The sequence below is a fragment of the Andrena cerasifolii genome, chromosome 4 (assembly GCF_050908995.1).
Source record: "Andrena cerasifolii isolate SP2316 chromosome 4, iyAndCera1_principal, whole genome shotgun sequence".
NCBI classification, from domain to species: Eukaryota; Metazoa; Arthropoda; class Insecta; order Hymenoptera; family Andrenidae; genus Andrena; species Andrena cerasifolii.
In genome coordinates, this window is record NC_135121.1 from 4,407,289 (window position 1) to 4,423,075 (window position 15,787).

Consider the following 15,787-nt stretch of genomic DNA (forward strand, 5'->3'; position numbering starts at 1 on the left):
CCTCAGAACGCAGCCATCTGTGGACACAGACGACTACGGTTCTGATGTCAGATTCTGCTGCCCAGATCTGGCTATCAGGGAAGTTTATTTTACAAAATATACATAATGAAAAAGTTTACATCTTTAGGTGGTATAATCTGCGGTTATATAGCCACGTTTATGACAAATGAAACCTTAAAATCTGTACCACATATACTTCGTTACGATATCACTCCAGAACAAAGAGAAAGATTGGTACAACTTGTACGCAATTACTTTGCACAAAACAATATATATACACGTGGCCAGCTCCTTCATTCTGGTCAAGCGTTCATGGGCGGAATAATACAAATAGTAATTGTATTTTTACGTGATATCGGGTATAAATGTTCCATACCGTGAATAAACACCAAACAAACATGTGTGCTGTTTAACATTTAAGTACTTTTCATTAAATATGTAACTACAATTTACAAATGTTCATGTATTAAATATATTTGTATCAAATTATAATGTAAACGTATATCTGACTATACCCTTGAATATCCTTGTTTTTGAATTTATGAAAAAGTAATAATAAATAATAAGAACAAAAAATGAAAACACTTCTCAAATGGCTTTAAGATGCTGCATATTTCTACATTAATTTTAGGAACTTTTGTACTTCAGTGCAACTGAAAAGTACAAATGCTATATAAGGTGGCTTGTGTATAGTGTATATCTTATTTTCCTCTTATAGTTTCAATTAAAAATGAAAGTATAAAGTTTTAAAAGTTCTACATTCTTCCTTCAATCCTCTTCCAATATTCTTGCACATTCATTCCCCGGATTGGAGTTACAGAGGCATAAATTTGGGCTGTTCTTCCGAATGGCCGCAGTGACCGATCGACACGAGATTTGTAGGGAGGGTTGGGGAGGGTGTTTGGACCCTAAATCTAAAATTGTTGCTTCGGGAATTTATTAGTTTCGAGATATTAATAAAAAAAACTTTTAGTATTGCTGTTGACTTATTCCGACATTATGCATTCCACTTTCTAATTTGTTCTGGATATTAGTATTGGTTGGGGCTAGATTAGTGCGGGGAGCGCGTAAAGCGATGTAAATTTGGAGATTTGAACCAGAAACTTGGAGATGCGATCCATCCTATTATAAAGGGTGGATACCTATTACTTTATTGATAGGCAATACTCTAGGGGGGTGATTCTACAGGCCAAAATAAGACGAAAATATAGAATACAATTTTTTAATATCGCGCTTCGTTTTCGAGAAAATTGGCTTTGAATTTCAGCTAAATATGCATGCCATTTAGGCGCCTGAGGGGCACGCGGAGGTAAGGGGAACGCGTCCAGCTGTCCGGGGGACAAATTGGGGGGGGGCAGGATGAAACCCCGTTAGGGCTACGTATATACAGTTCAAAAAAATAATTTGTAAAAAAAAATTAACAATTATTTATCAATATTTAGGAAACTAATAAATTCCCGAAACTACAATTTTAGATTTAGGGTCCACACCCCCTCCCCACCCATCTCCTCAAGCCTCGTGTCGATCGACCACTGGGGCCATTCGGAAGTATATCCTAGATTTGTTTCAAAGTCTGCCATCCGTGGAAGTAGAATCAAGAATTCCAAAGAATTCACTACATTCTCAATATGTAAATCAAGCAATATATGTCACATCTATTTCTTTTATTCTTAATTGCGGAAATAACAATAAGAAAATTGCAAATGCAGTATTTAAATAGTTACATCAGTTTCCTTGTTTTATCTTGCTAATTTTTCTGTTAGCATTGAAGACAAAAGATATATTCCATTTTGAAAAATACAAGCCATCTCTAAAAACTCTTGATGCTTCCAGCAAAAGTTTTTATGCTTTTAAAATTAATATCCATTTATAGTTTATACATTAGAAGATAACATCCCACATTACGTCTATATTAACGATATTAACTCTTAAACTGACAAACTTTCTATGAATTTATTTTTATGTAAATTCGTGGACTATGATTTGTGTAATATAAAAAATACTCAGAAAGGAAAGAGCAGAAATATTGCACGAAATTTTCCAGTGAATGCTCCTTCGGAATGAAAACAGAGTAAAGAATGAAACTTGTGCATTATATGAACATATAACGCAATATATATTGCAAGCCTGAAAATAACCAGCCATCAGCAATAAAAATAACAAGGATTGCAACAACACACGCTAAATAAGGTTAAACGACGTGAAATGTTATTTTTACGCAAGAATATCGATATGTTTTTCTAAGTTCTCAAAATAACTTTCAGAGCTTTGTCCCAAATGCGACGTATGTTACGGACCAGTTATGGACAATTCGAGGTTAGAATGACTACGCCAAATTTCATCAAGAAATACAAAGCTCGTTCGATTGTGGCTGTGTGCCTTCGATTAGTGTTCGACTTCATATGGTTAGCCTTTTTTATGCCGAACATTTCTACAATATTTCGTGAACATGGTTCAGGGCATTGGTTCCCGTCTAGAACATTTCTATTTCGATGATTTATTTAATTTGGAGTTTGGATATTTTAAATTAATCATTTCATCATTTTTTATTTTCATTCCAATGAGGTCACTAATGTATGAATGGGATTACGTGCTAGTAGAATTTCCGTAGGCAAATTGAATGCAGAAATATTTGATTTTCAACTGCATATGCAATATTAAATCTTATTAATAAGCTTAATGCATCAACTTCCCACATAGCACAGACGTCTGGACGGCTCTAGGACGTCTTTTGGGCGTCTTTAGACGTCTGTGTGCTATCTGGGCTGTGGTTGGTGATGAGCATCAAACTATTATGATTTTCTTAGGGCGGTACCCACACAGCACAACGTCCCAAATGGTCCGAAAGACGTCCGCAAGACGCTCTTTAGACGTCTTTGGGTTAGGTCTGGGTTAGTCTAAAGAGTGTCTTGGGGACGTCTTTGGGACCATTTGGGACGTTGTGCTGTGTGGGTATTATTAGTCGTTGCTTAAGACTAACAATAAGATCGTCTTAAGCATGCGGCATCCTCTACTAGTCTAGTATTTGGGCGTAGGTGGAATTCAGTGAGCGTTCATTTATCACAGCATTGGTATGAAAGTGAAGATGGGCGGAGCCTATAAGATATGGCGAGAGTATTTGAATCCTAGTGTTATGTCAATATGAATTTACAGTCTCAACATATTTCATTCGTAGCAATCATCACAAACAATGTATCGCGCTTAGCAAAATCCTGTAAGGCAAAGGAATACGTATTCATTTCAAAATCTACCATCCGTTATTTCATGTTAACAATAGTAAACCATAACCGAAGCGATGAGAAATAAATTTCGAGACAGTAATGAGCGAATTCCACTTACGTCCAAATCGCCCGTGATTTTCATTAAGCTAGGTTTTCCTGTACGCGACTGAACGCATCGTGAAGAATTTCAAAGTCGATTTCCTCGAAAATGAAGCACGATATGAAAAAAAGTTACTCTTTCTTTTCGACTTATAACAAGTAAATAAGTCGAGAAAAAGGAATAAAATTTTTCGATATTGTGCTTCATTTTCGAGAAACACGACTTTTAAATTCTTGACGATGAGTCCAGATGCGTATAAGGAAACCCACCCTAATGAAATTCACGGGCGATTTGGGCGTAAGTGGAATTCGCCCAAATATTTCCTCACGAAATAGAAGTATTCTAGACGGGAACCTAAGGCGTGGTGATGCTCCGGACCACGTTCACGAAATATCCTAGAAATGCTCGCCGAACAAAAAGACGAACCATGCGAAGTCGAGCGCTAATCGAAAGCGTCCGGTCGCAATCAAACGAGCTGTCTTGAGCTGTCTGTTGTCTGTAGCTTTACAAAATATTTGTTATATACAAGAAGTAGTGAACGGAATGGAAGACGTCTATTTCCATGCACGTCTAGCAGAAGTGTCACCGCCAGAGTCACTTCTAACTCGTATTTACTATGCTACGAAAGACGGTATGCCCTTTGCTGTTTATAATCTTCTCAACAGCAGACGTCGTGACAAAGCCAATTGTCTGATTAATCAGAAGATATTGGGAGCAGATGGTCATCATTGTACACCTCTAATAATAGCCGCGTACTATGGCCACGATAATGTCGTTAACATGTTGCTTAATAAGTTTAAACCTAATCTGGAAGAAGAAGGGACGGTGAAATTTGAGGAATGTATCGTGAAGGGGGCAACCGCCCTTTGGTGTGCCGCTGCCGCGGGGTACCTGCCAGTTGTAAAGACATTGGTAAAAGCAGGCGCAGACGTCAACCATACTACGGAACAAAATTCCACACCTTTGAGAGCAGCGTGTTTTATCGGACGGTTAGATATAGTTAAATATTTAATAGAACATAATGCGGATGTAAATATATCAAATTATCTTAATAATACATGCCTAATGCTTGCTGCGCATAAAGGTTATTTTGATTTGGTGAGTACAATATGATTTTTAAGAGCTCGAAACGATTGACAGGATTAACAGGACTTTAATTCCATTTTCTGTCTAAACAGGTGTTATTACTGTTAGAAAGAGGTGCGAAGCAAAATGCAAAGGCAAATTGCAGTGCCACGGCATTGCATTTTGCTGCCGAGGGTGGGCATGCAGATATAGTACTTACATTATTGCAATACGGAACAAATATCACAAAGGATGTTAGCGGAATGACACCGTTACTAGCAGCAGCGAAATGCGCCAAGGAAGAAGTTGTAGAATGCTTAATCGAATGGGCAGAAGTTTCTAAAGAGGAGACAATCGATGCTTATGAGCTTCTTGGAGCTGCTTATGTTAATACCGCCAATAAAAATGATGATTTTCTGAAAGTGGCATATAGATATTTGTGGAAAGCAATGAAACTTAGGTATGCGAGCGTCAGTGTGCGCATGTGTATACAGGGTCATCCATTAAAACTGCAACCTACGCGCGCGAGCGAACAGACGATGTGGCAACACTGCCTCACGGACGAAATGGCAACACCGCTTCACGGACGAAATGGCAACACCGCCTCACGGACGAAATGGCAACACCGCCTCACGGACGTATTCCGCTACAACCATTCGCGAGCCCGGCGTTCAGAGAGCTGCTAGTGACCGCTGGACAGCAGTGATGCCCGAGCTTCAAAAATTTTAGGATGGTCTCTTTCAAATTAACTTCGCAAAGAGCTGCGCGGAATTTCCCGGCCCAGGTAAGCGAGCCGCGCGCTCCACTTTTATGATCGGTTTATCAGTCGCACCCCAGGTCACTGTAATGAGGTTTGAAAACAATGTCGACTGGTTTCGTACCAGTCTTAACCCTTTCGACTATAGTCGACACCCATGCGACGACCTGCGAACACCGAAGATTACCGACGTGCACACTTTGCGGCGCGGTGCCCCGTTCAGTGGCGTCACTCCAGCGGAGCAGACTGCCCTAACGAAAGGGTTAATTTAAAAAAATTTAGCTACGACAGGGTTGACCGCGGCGCTATACCCATGTACGGAGTGATTTTTCGCCACCTGCGTGTAAAAGCCACAGTAATGGTGCATCTTTCCAAAAGATGATATTAACGGAAGCCAGTATAGGCGTGGCGTTGAGTAACTAAAAGGTTAAAACATTCAGACACAAAAAATGTAGAAAAACATTCAAACACCGCTACAATCAAAGACACGTCCTATTATAGTCTGATTTTCGAGAGTTCAGACCTGAGGCGGGTCTCTTGGATGGAGCGTGGTTAAAGGTCTGCGCACACATATCAGTTCCGTGTCAGTACCGTTCTGTCGTGCCAGTGGTAAGAGGAAGAGACCCTCTACGCCCCTCTTCTTCTTACCACTGGAACGGTACGGATACGGAACTGATATGTGTGCGCAGATCTTAAGGAGGAACCAATGGTGCGCTACGGATTGCGTGCGGCGTAGCGACCCATTGGTTCCTCCTTAACCACCCTCCGCCCGAGGGACCCGCCTCAGGTCTCAACTCTCGAAAATCAGACTATAGTTACCCGTGACTTCCGATCTATGCATGCACTGCATTAAGGATAAAATTATAAAAAAGAAAACCAGAACAATAGATTCTGAGGTTTGCAGAAATAACACATAATTGAATAAAAATTTAACTTCTCAATTTATGAAAGTAATGATACAGAAACAACTAGCCTATTGTTTATCAACACCATGCATTTTAAAAAAGAGCATTAAAAGGTTTGCAAAAGCTTTTCACAATAACTATGGTTAAAAAATTGATAGAAGATAAATTAAGTAAACGTAAAATATTTTAAATTATTCATTATTAAGAGGGAATAATTTTCCCTCATTTTTCGGCGCAAATTGCATTCCGATATCTTTTATAGTTCAACAGTTATCCGAAAAAGGCCCCAAATTCTTCAACCCGGGCCGGGAAATTTCAAGTAGCTCTTTGCGACGTTAATTTGAAAGAGACCATCCTAAAATTTTCGAAACTCGGGCATCACTGCTGTTCAGCGGTCGCTGGCAGTACACCGAACGCCGGGCCAGTGAATGGTTGTAGTGGAATGCGTCCGTGAGGCGGTGTTGCCATTTTCGTCTGTTCGCGCGCGCGTAGGTTGCACTTTTAACGGATGACCCTGTACATATAGTATATGTACAGTGGCGGACGAAAGAAAGTTTCAAACTTTTAAGATCGCATAACATTTTCAGAATTGGTCCAAACGATGTGAGTTTTCTTTGAGGAGCTAGGATTAGTTTATTAAGTGACGTGCTTCGTCGTTGTGAAAAAAACACAATTGGTTGGAATAGCAAAAAAAAATAGTAATTGTCGTTTTGGTAATTATGCAGAATAGATGTTTCCTCACCGATTCCAATGATATTTAGATATGTTGTAAAACTCAACATTCTGAATAACATTCTGAAAAACTTCTGTTGATTTATGCCGACGCAACGCATTGTCGCATTGCACTTCCCAACTTGTCCCGGGTGTTAGTATTGGTTGGGGATAGATGAATGCGGGGGGCGCGCCCGCGGGCGCATAAAGCATGGTAGCGAACTGATACGAATTTGGAGATTTGAACCAGAAACTTGCGAATGCCCGTCAACACCCGGACTCTGTTCGGCCGTGCCGACGCCGCTGGATATTAGTATGACTCTGGTTCTAAAACATAATTTTTTTGCTAGGAAGAGGGTGCCTTCGAGAACACCTGTTGGATGTGTGGGAACTCCTGTCAATACCCGGACTCACATGGGTTTGCCAGCATGCTTTACTTGCCCGCGAGCGGGCGCGCGCCCCCCGCGCTGCTCTAGCCCCAACCAATACTAATACCCGGGACAAGTTGGAAAGTGGAATGCGTTCCGTCGGAATAAGTCAAAAGAAGTTTTTCGCAAATAGGTATCTCGGAAACAAAGGTCGAACGGCGGTAACATGTATAGGAAAAAGTTGTTTAGAATCATGTCCCCGACAACATATTTCAAGGTCGTCAAAATCGATGAGGAACCATATGTTCTGCATAATTACCGTCGTTTTTTAAACTTTTTTTTGTGAGCCTGTAATGAAAATTTGAAAAACCCGTTTGTAGATTGAAGTTAGTTGTATACATGCCTAAAATTTCATAAAAATTGGTTAACGTTGCTCTGAGCTATAGGCGCTTAAAGGTCGAAAATCGCGAAATTCCGAAATCATTGATTTTTAAACTTTATAGCTCAGAGTTTCAAATTTTAGGCATGTATACAAGTTACCTCAATCTACAAACTGTTTTCTTTTTTTAATTTTCATTACAGGCTCCCAAAAAAAGTTGAAAAAACGACATTTACTATTTTTTTTTTGCTATTCCGACCAATTGCATTTTTTTCAAAACGACGAAACACGCCACTTAACAAACTAAACTTTCTAGCTTCTCAAAAAAACTCATGTCGTTTGGAGCAATTCGAAAAAAGTTATGCGATTTTAAATGTTGTAAACTTTCTTTCGTCTGCCACTGTATGTATAGTATCGTAAAATAAAAACTAATATTTTGTTTGGAGAGTCATCTAGATAATTTTTGGATGCTGTAGATTCAGTGATCCTGACAACATTATCCACAAAAAATTAGGTGAAACGGTGAAGGCATACGACCATTGGAAAGAATGCGAGACGCTAGAGAAACTGAAAAGTATCGAGAACAATCAAAATGCTATTCATATGGAAGCACTGGCTATTCAGGAGAGAATACTAGGTCTGTATCGTATTTTCACAAATAATGAAAACATAACAACCGTAAAGCATAGTGCAAATAATGTTTTAAGTTCCTTTCTAGAATATGTATTTTAACTAAATTTTAACATTAGGAAAGCATAATCCAGACGTAGCATATCATATAATATTCAGGGGAGCAATCTTCGCAGACAATGGCAGATTCGACAGATCAATAGATTTATGGTTTTATGCCCTGTATTTGCAACAGTTAAATAATGTGTCAGTTGCAAACGATCTTCTTAGATTTGCGCAGGTATATTTTCAAATATTCATGTATCGAATGATATTCCCTAAAAAATTCTTTATACTTTAATATATTCTCAATTTCCTCTTTTTTTTACAGGTATTTGCGCAAATGATACATATTGGAGTGAATCTCGAGTTCTCTCAGCTTCTAAACGTTCTAGAAGCTAGTGTAACAGAACTGACCCGTAACAAATCTAAAATCAATAATCCGGATTCGAAGAAAGACATTAAGAAACATATTGTAAGTCGAAACAAAAGAACTTGTAGAAATGGTATTAATTTTGATGCAGTTATATATTTTAGTTTATCAATCTTCTTGCAATTAAGAACATTAACATTAAAAACTCTAGGAGGAAATGGAATCGAATATCACAAGTACGCTATATATGTTGTCAATATTAACGAAACTTCTGAACTTAAATAAGAGTGGATATACGGAACAGGAAAAGAAAAGAGCATATTATCAGGTACATAAACTCTGCGCTCTACAACTACACTTGAGTGATGGGCAGACATTACTCCATCTTGCTGTAAATGAAAAGACGCCTGTGGATGGTTTCTATATTCATCGCATCTGCAAGTAAGTTTGCAGCAAGTATCCGAACCGCCGCATAACCCTGACCCAGGCCTGTCCAACTTTTGCTCTTGGCCTGGAAGAGCAGCCACGTGTGTGCGCGGGTGGTTGCGAGCGAAGGCAAGAGCGAGCGCAAGCCGTAAAAGAGTGGGGATAGTGGCGTTCACAGTTTTCCCCACCAAGAAGACCTTTCGCTCTTGGGCCTGGTTCGGTGCCTCCGAGAGCGAAGAGCAACTCGCGGATAGTCGCGGCTGCTCGTGCGAGCAGATGCTCGGACAGGCCTGTTCTAACCCTTACCCGGTTAACCAAGGAAGGTTTCTGTAACCCATACTGACCGCGAGGGAACGGTTCTTAAATTCTAGAAAGAACCGAAGTAACCGGGTTAACCCGCTACGAGCAGGTTACTAGTAATATAAGACAATATAGCCTAGTCTAGACAATCAGTTAAGGGGGCAGACCACTGTAAAAAATCGGAAAAATCGATTTTTTCTTTTTCACATTTTCTGCAAATTTTATGAAGAAATTCGCAAAATTGACGGAGATATAGTATGTTCTGTGAAGCGACTGAGCCGCGCGGAACTTCCAATGTGTCTGTGAACTGTCCAATTGACACGAGCAAGGGTATTTATTGTACGAAAAACCCGTCTCTATTACCTGAAGATCAGTTTTTTTTTAATTACGGCCTCCTATTTTTTTATCAATAATCTCTAATTTTGCACCCCCAAAACATGATTTTTTCAGTGGTCCGCCATTTTGTAATTCCTTGCGATTTTGATTTTTTTTTATCGTCATGTAATAGAGGTAGGCTTCCAGTTTCTAAATAGTTTTGTCTTTTTGAATTCGGATTAACCACATGACCTGGGTACTGCCAACGCGACAAGCACGATTTTGCCGCAGCGCACATTTTGACGAAGAGTATACAGGAAACGGATTTATGAATTTGGTTGAAAAAAAATTTTCTTACCCTTCGATACGTACATTATTAACTATACTAAACAATACATTGATTTACTTGCGTTGTTTGGTTGAAATAAATTCCCGAAAACACCCTTACATTTCGGACCATTACAGTGGTCTGCCCCCTTAAGGCAAGTCAGTGATATGTAAATCTACCGGCAATACATATTCAGATCAAATGAAACACACAATGTTTACAATATACGAGTATATAATCCATGCAGGATTGATTAATTTTAGAGGGTTGTTAGAAACGGAATTTATACTTTATTTCTTAAACTTCGAGTATTACCCAGCACCAATATCTTTTAGCATCAATATCTCCTACAGCCGTGTACGCGTTTCGCCTTATAGCTTCCATTGTTTAATATTTTCTAGCATTCGAATATTATCGACACCTAAGCCTTAGACAATAGGCAAAGGCAGGGCCGTTCCTGGCGGGGGTGCAGAAGGTGCCCCCGCACCTGGGCGGCCAAACTTAAAGGCGGTCGCAGGCCGTTTATTATATGTAAAGTTTTGACTAATAAGAATAATAACCAAAACTATTTTGCACGATAACTGTTTAAAATTATGTATATATAGATATATAAGTAAACACTGCATATCAAATTCTTAATTAAAAAATATTAAATTAATAAGGGCGGCAATATTGCTTTTGCACCTTGGCGGGCAGCCAAAACCCAGGAACGGCCCTAGTTTAATCATTTTTTTTTTTAATACTCGTAAAGGACTCAGCAATAACGGAGCACTGCAATAAAAACCATATCTATTGGTCTAATCTATAGAAAACACTATTTAGCATAGCATAACATAAAACCATAAATTATGCAGACTAAATATGTTCAAAATTAATTTTTTGTAAATTTAATATTAGTTGTAAAATAAAAACTTTGCTATACATTTACAAAATTTATGTTTTAAATAAACTGTATAGCTGATTTAAATCTTATATTTTTAAATTATATTTCAATTTGATTAGTTTTGATTTTATTTTTTATATATAAATTTTAAAAGTACTTTTTTAATAATTGTAATTTGGAGTAATTATAATCGAATATTTCGTGGCAACTAATTTTAAAATATAATTTAAAGATATAAGATTTAAATCAGCTATACAGTTTATTTGCAACATAAATTTGATAAATTTAAAGTAATTTTTTTAGTTTATAGTTAATATTAAAGTTACAAAAAACTAATTTTTAATATCTTTAATCTGCAAAATTGATTCATTTATGTTTTTATGTTATGTTATGCTAAATAGTATTTTCTATAGATTAGACTGGTTTTATTACAGTGCTCCGTTATTGTTGAGTCCTTTACGAGTATTTTAAAAAAAAAATTATTGAAATTGGTCAAGATTTGCGCTGTCGAGCGATTTTTGTTGAAAACCTCACACTGTGCGTCGGCGAACGCTCGCGAATCCGGCGCGGTCAAGTTAATCTTTGACCCCGGGTTGCTTGGGTTACAGATGAATTCTGTTACCCGGTTAGGCGGGTTACTCGACGATACGGCGTACCGAACTGGGTACGGGTTCGGTTCCCTGGTTTGCAGGCGAGATTTTCCAATACAATTAAATCGAATCTATTTTTGGTCCCTTCCATTTAATACAGTTTTTAACGTAAGACTTTTGCAGATTTCCCTGTGCTACAACTACGAAGTTACTTGTCTTTTGTGGAGCTGATGTTAATGCCATGGACAATAAAAGAAATACCCCGTTACACACAATCGTTAGATACAGACGATCGGCTATGTATGTGTCTATGTATTTTTTATTTGCTCTTATTAATATTAACTAATTTTATTTAAGGTCCAAAGTTTATTAACAATTTATTTGAAAACAAAAGATTAATGTGTTCAAAAGAAAGTTTATAATTCTTTGCGTTTACTGGTTGATTTTTTATACTTTTAAAAAAAATTTATGTTATTTCTTGAATAAATAATATAAACAGTTATAACTTTTTACAGTGACGTTATAACATTTGGCTCTATTATCCATGAACTTGTAGACGCTGGAGCACATGTGGACATTGTAAACAATATAGGAATGACGCCATATGATGCTGACAACATAGGTATGATATTTAAGTGATTTTAATATCTTAAGGCAGGGTTGACTAACTGGTGGCTCGCGAGCCACCGAGGGCACCACCGCCTTGCTTCCACGCTGAACGGCCCCCCTCCATACCGAAGAGACTCTGACGATCGCAGTCGAAAAGAGAAGGAAAGAAAGAGGATTCGATTGCGATTGTCAGAGTCTGTTTGGTATGGAGGGGGCCATTCAGTGTGGCAGCAAGGCGGAGGTGCCCCCGGTGGCTCGCGAGCCACCAGTTAGTCAACCCTGTCTTAAGGGGTTATACTTAGTCAGGCGGCCGAAAAGAGGCGAATGTTTGTGAATTTTTTTTGAAAAAGCGGAGGCATATATTCTTACAGAACTTTTTGCACTTAAAAGAGCAACATTTAAAGAACATTTGGTAATTTTTTCGTAGAAAAATATTTACGTTTATAATAAACTAACAACCCACATCCAAGAAGCCTTTTTAAAAATTTGCTTTTGCGGTGAGCACTGCCATTCGGAACCAGATTATCTAAAATCAAAATACAAAAAAGATTTCGTTAATATATTAATGTATCCTCAGATCGAGGGAGGGAATTTTCTGAAATATTAATTTAAAACAAAATGGCGGCTATTCAAAAATCACGCAAAAACATCAAGATTTCAACTTTAAATAGCCGCCATTTTGTTTTAAATTAATTATTTCGGAAAATTTCCTGTGAGGATACATTAATATATTAACGAAATCTTTTTTGTACTTTGATTTTAGATCATCTAGTTCCCACTGGCAGTGCTCATCGCAAAAGCAAAACTTTAAAAAGGCTTCTTAGATGTGAGTTTTTAGTTTATTATAAACGTTAATATTTTTCTACGAAAAAATTACCAAATGTTCTTTAAATGTTGCTCTTTTAAGCACAGAAAGTTTTGTAAAAATATATGCTTCCGCTTCTTAAAAAAAAATTCACAAATGTTCGCCTTTTTCCGGCTGCCTGACTAGGTATAACCCCTTAAGTGAAGAAAGCAAATATATTTGTCACATAAAATTATTCGTACTGTAAACAGAGTGAATCTATCTGTTGTTCATTTTTTATTTAATGTTGAACACGACAAACATAATTTATATTCTTAGCAGAATTCATGGTGCTACGATAGAAATAGTAAAAATTAAAATTATATATGTTTATGTGTTTGTCTGTCGCCTAAAAACTTTCGAACGGTAAACTCTCGGGTCACGAAATGTGTCCTAGCTCATGCCTAGTTAATTCAGATGACTATGACCATTTTCACAAAAAAAAACTAAAAAACATTTTTTTATAAATAAAAATCTAAATTTCGGGCGAAGCCGAGTAGTAAAGCTAGTAATTTATAAATCGTAGAAAGGTACAAAGATTTCACTGTAGAATCAGCACCAGGGAAGACTAAAATATAAAATGTGTATTTAGTAGAATACTTTACAAAAATGAATGTAAAGAAGATACAACTTATAACTGTAACAAGGATGAAGAATCTTTGCTTATTCTTTCTTACTTTTGTATATATCATATCGACGCGCGTTACAAAAAATAGCACGTTGCATTTTTTCTACATGCAGTTGTATGTAAGAAAAAAATGAAACATGTTACTCTTCGTAACGTGCGTCGATACAACAGAAACTTGACATTAAAATAAGAAAAGGCACATATTAATAAGTGAAAACTTTTATAAAATAGTATGATAAGATTTTCTAATGGATCATACGTATGTTGATGAAATATCAAATATCGCTACACAAGCAGCGAACAACTTTCGAAAATTTGCTTCCTACTTGGTCTTACAGAGAATTCAAAGAATTTACGAAGAAACTTTCCTAAATTCAGTTGAATTTAATTACTATGTTTTCTTAATTAAAACAATAATTTATATTTTAGAGCTTAACATTATCCTGATTATTATTGAATATATTATCTTTATTTATATAGGTGAGGCACAACAAATATTAAAGATCCAGGCAGAAATGTCATTAAAATGTATAGCTGCAAGGGTAATAAAGACTTATAACCTGCCTTATTTGAAAAAAGTGCCACGTTCCTTAGAAAGATTTATCGAACTGCATGGACCTATACTGCATTCCACTTAAGAGTAGACCCGTTCCGCGCAGGGATGTAAGTATTGTTGATCGGTAAGAAACCAGCACGGAAAGAACTACCACCAATCGCGTGGCTCGGATCCGTGGGAGCTGCGCATATCGGTAGGGGCGTAGGTCTACTCTTAGGTGGAATGCTATATAGACATCGGCACGGCGAGATTGAATACTAGTTTTTAATAAACAAATTAAACACGTGATTAAATTATAACTTAAGTAATTGTAAGGCTAAGTGATATGTTGTAACTAACAAATAAATCAAAGTATTTATTGTTGATGACTTAAATTTAGGAAATTTTATTTACAAATATTTTTTATCAATTCTTCAGACAGAACTGCCTGATGATAATCTGTTGATTGATTTACAGTCGAATTTCTTGCTGAGGGCACTAGAAGTTTGTTTATATTATCTTCATTACAAATAATGAATTGTGTGATTGCTGTTTTTTTTTTTTAAATAAAACGTCCTTTGTACAAACAGATATTATAAATGATGAATAACCAAAGTAAAATTTGCAGCAATTAATCAATACTTGATTATTATAAAATTCACCTGTACATTGATTATTAGTTCGGTGACAATTGAAGGCAAATGAAAAATGAAATTAATGTCATTTTAGTTAGCTCAGCTAAATTTTATAATATTAAACACGAAAAAAATAACGCAATAGCAGTGAACTGCTCGTAAGTCGTGAACTGATTATGTTTTTTTTTTCTAAATAAAGTGCGTTAAATGAATAATTAGCTACGTAATTGTATTTAATTCACTATTTGTATATGGCAATTGTACATCCTGTTCCTTCATAAAAATGTACATACTAAATGAATGAAAACTGATATTTGAACTTATATTTTTCTATGTATATTACCAAAATTAGCATTTGATTACAAAGGCTAATGAAATCTTCTACTTGAGATTTTTCTTATAAACTAACGATTTGATCAAATAAACAGCTGTGTTAAGATATAAAATGTTTTGTGAATGAAATATTGTAAAATGTTTTGATTAAATAAACTTGTCTAGAAATCTTGTAAATATTAAATATTTGTTCGACCATATTCATAAATATAAACCTTTCGGCTTCCATTTAGTGTTAAAAAAAATGGTGATCACTGCTTTCAGGGGCGAATGAAAAAAAACTTTTTTACATCAGCATATTCTGCTTATTGCAATGTGAACAAATTTGAAAGTAACCATATGTCGCAAACGAACCATTTCGTCAGGAAAAATTGTTATAGTTTTCGCAGCGATTTGATTGTACAGAGTTATACGTATAGTCGTTATATACACGTAAGGTATGGGCCTACCACTACTCTACCGCTTGTTATATACATACCATGAACTTTCACAAACACAACACGGCGTTTAAAGGGACAGAAGACTGTCCAACGCATAGACATATATAGACGGAGTATACCTTAGAATGATAGTAATTATGTATTACATTACGGGGGGAGGCGAATTTCTTACGTTTTCTTACAAGGGTAGCGTTTTACGTATTATTTTTTCAAAAAAGTAGTTTTAGGTTTAAATTTCCCGAAACCGAGTTAAATGAATTATATAAACCTTTAAAAGAATTTTAATAACTGAAAAAATTACATGTAAAAAATATTACGTAAGCAGGAGATTGGAATATCAAATTTTACGAATTCTTATACTGGGGCAGGGAGA

At 36.6% G+C, this 15,787-nt stretch overlaps 1 protein-coding gene across 4 annotated transcripts; it reads left to right on the forward strand.

The window, feature by feature from the left end:
• Nucleotides 1–3,775: 3,775 nt before the first annotated feature.
• On the forward strand, nt 3,776–15,158 carry LOC143368623 (protein fem-1 homolog B). Of its 4 annotated transcripts, XM_076811546.1 has the most exons (10): nt 3,799–3,952; nt 4,027–4,419; nt 4,500–4,846; nt 7,983–8,143; nt 8,256–8,416; nt 8,507–8,650; nt 8,760–8,989; nt 11,574–11,690; nt 11,906–12,012; nt 13,952–15,158. In XM_076811546.1, exons 1-10 carry the CDS (start codon nt 3,938–3,940, stop codon nt 14,107–14,109), a joined length of 1,833 nt encoding a protein of 610 aa, XP_076667661.1. In that variant the 5' UTR covers nt 3,799–3,937; the 3' UTR covers nt 14,110–15,158. The 4 variants fall into 4 exon arrangements, 3 of the variants coding, with proteins under 3 accessions (XP_076667660.1, XP_076667661.1, XP_076667662.1); XM_076811545.1 differs by having other exon boundaries at nt 3,777–4,419; XM_076811547.1 differs by lacking the exon at nt 3,799–3,952 and having other exon boundaries at nt 4,011–4,310.
• Nucleotides 15,159–15,787: the final 629 nt, after the last annotated feature.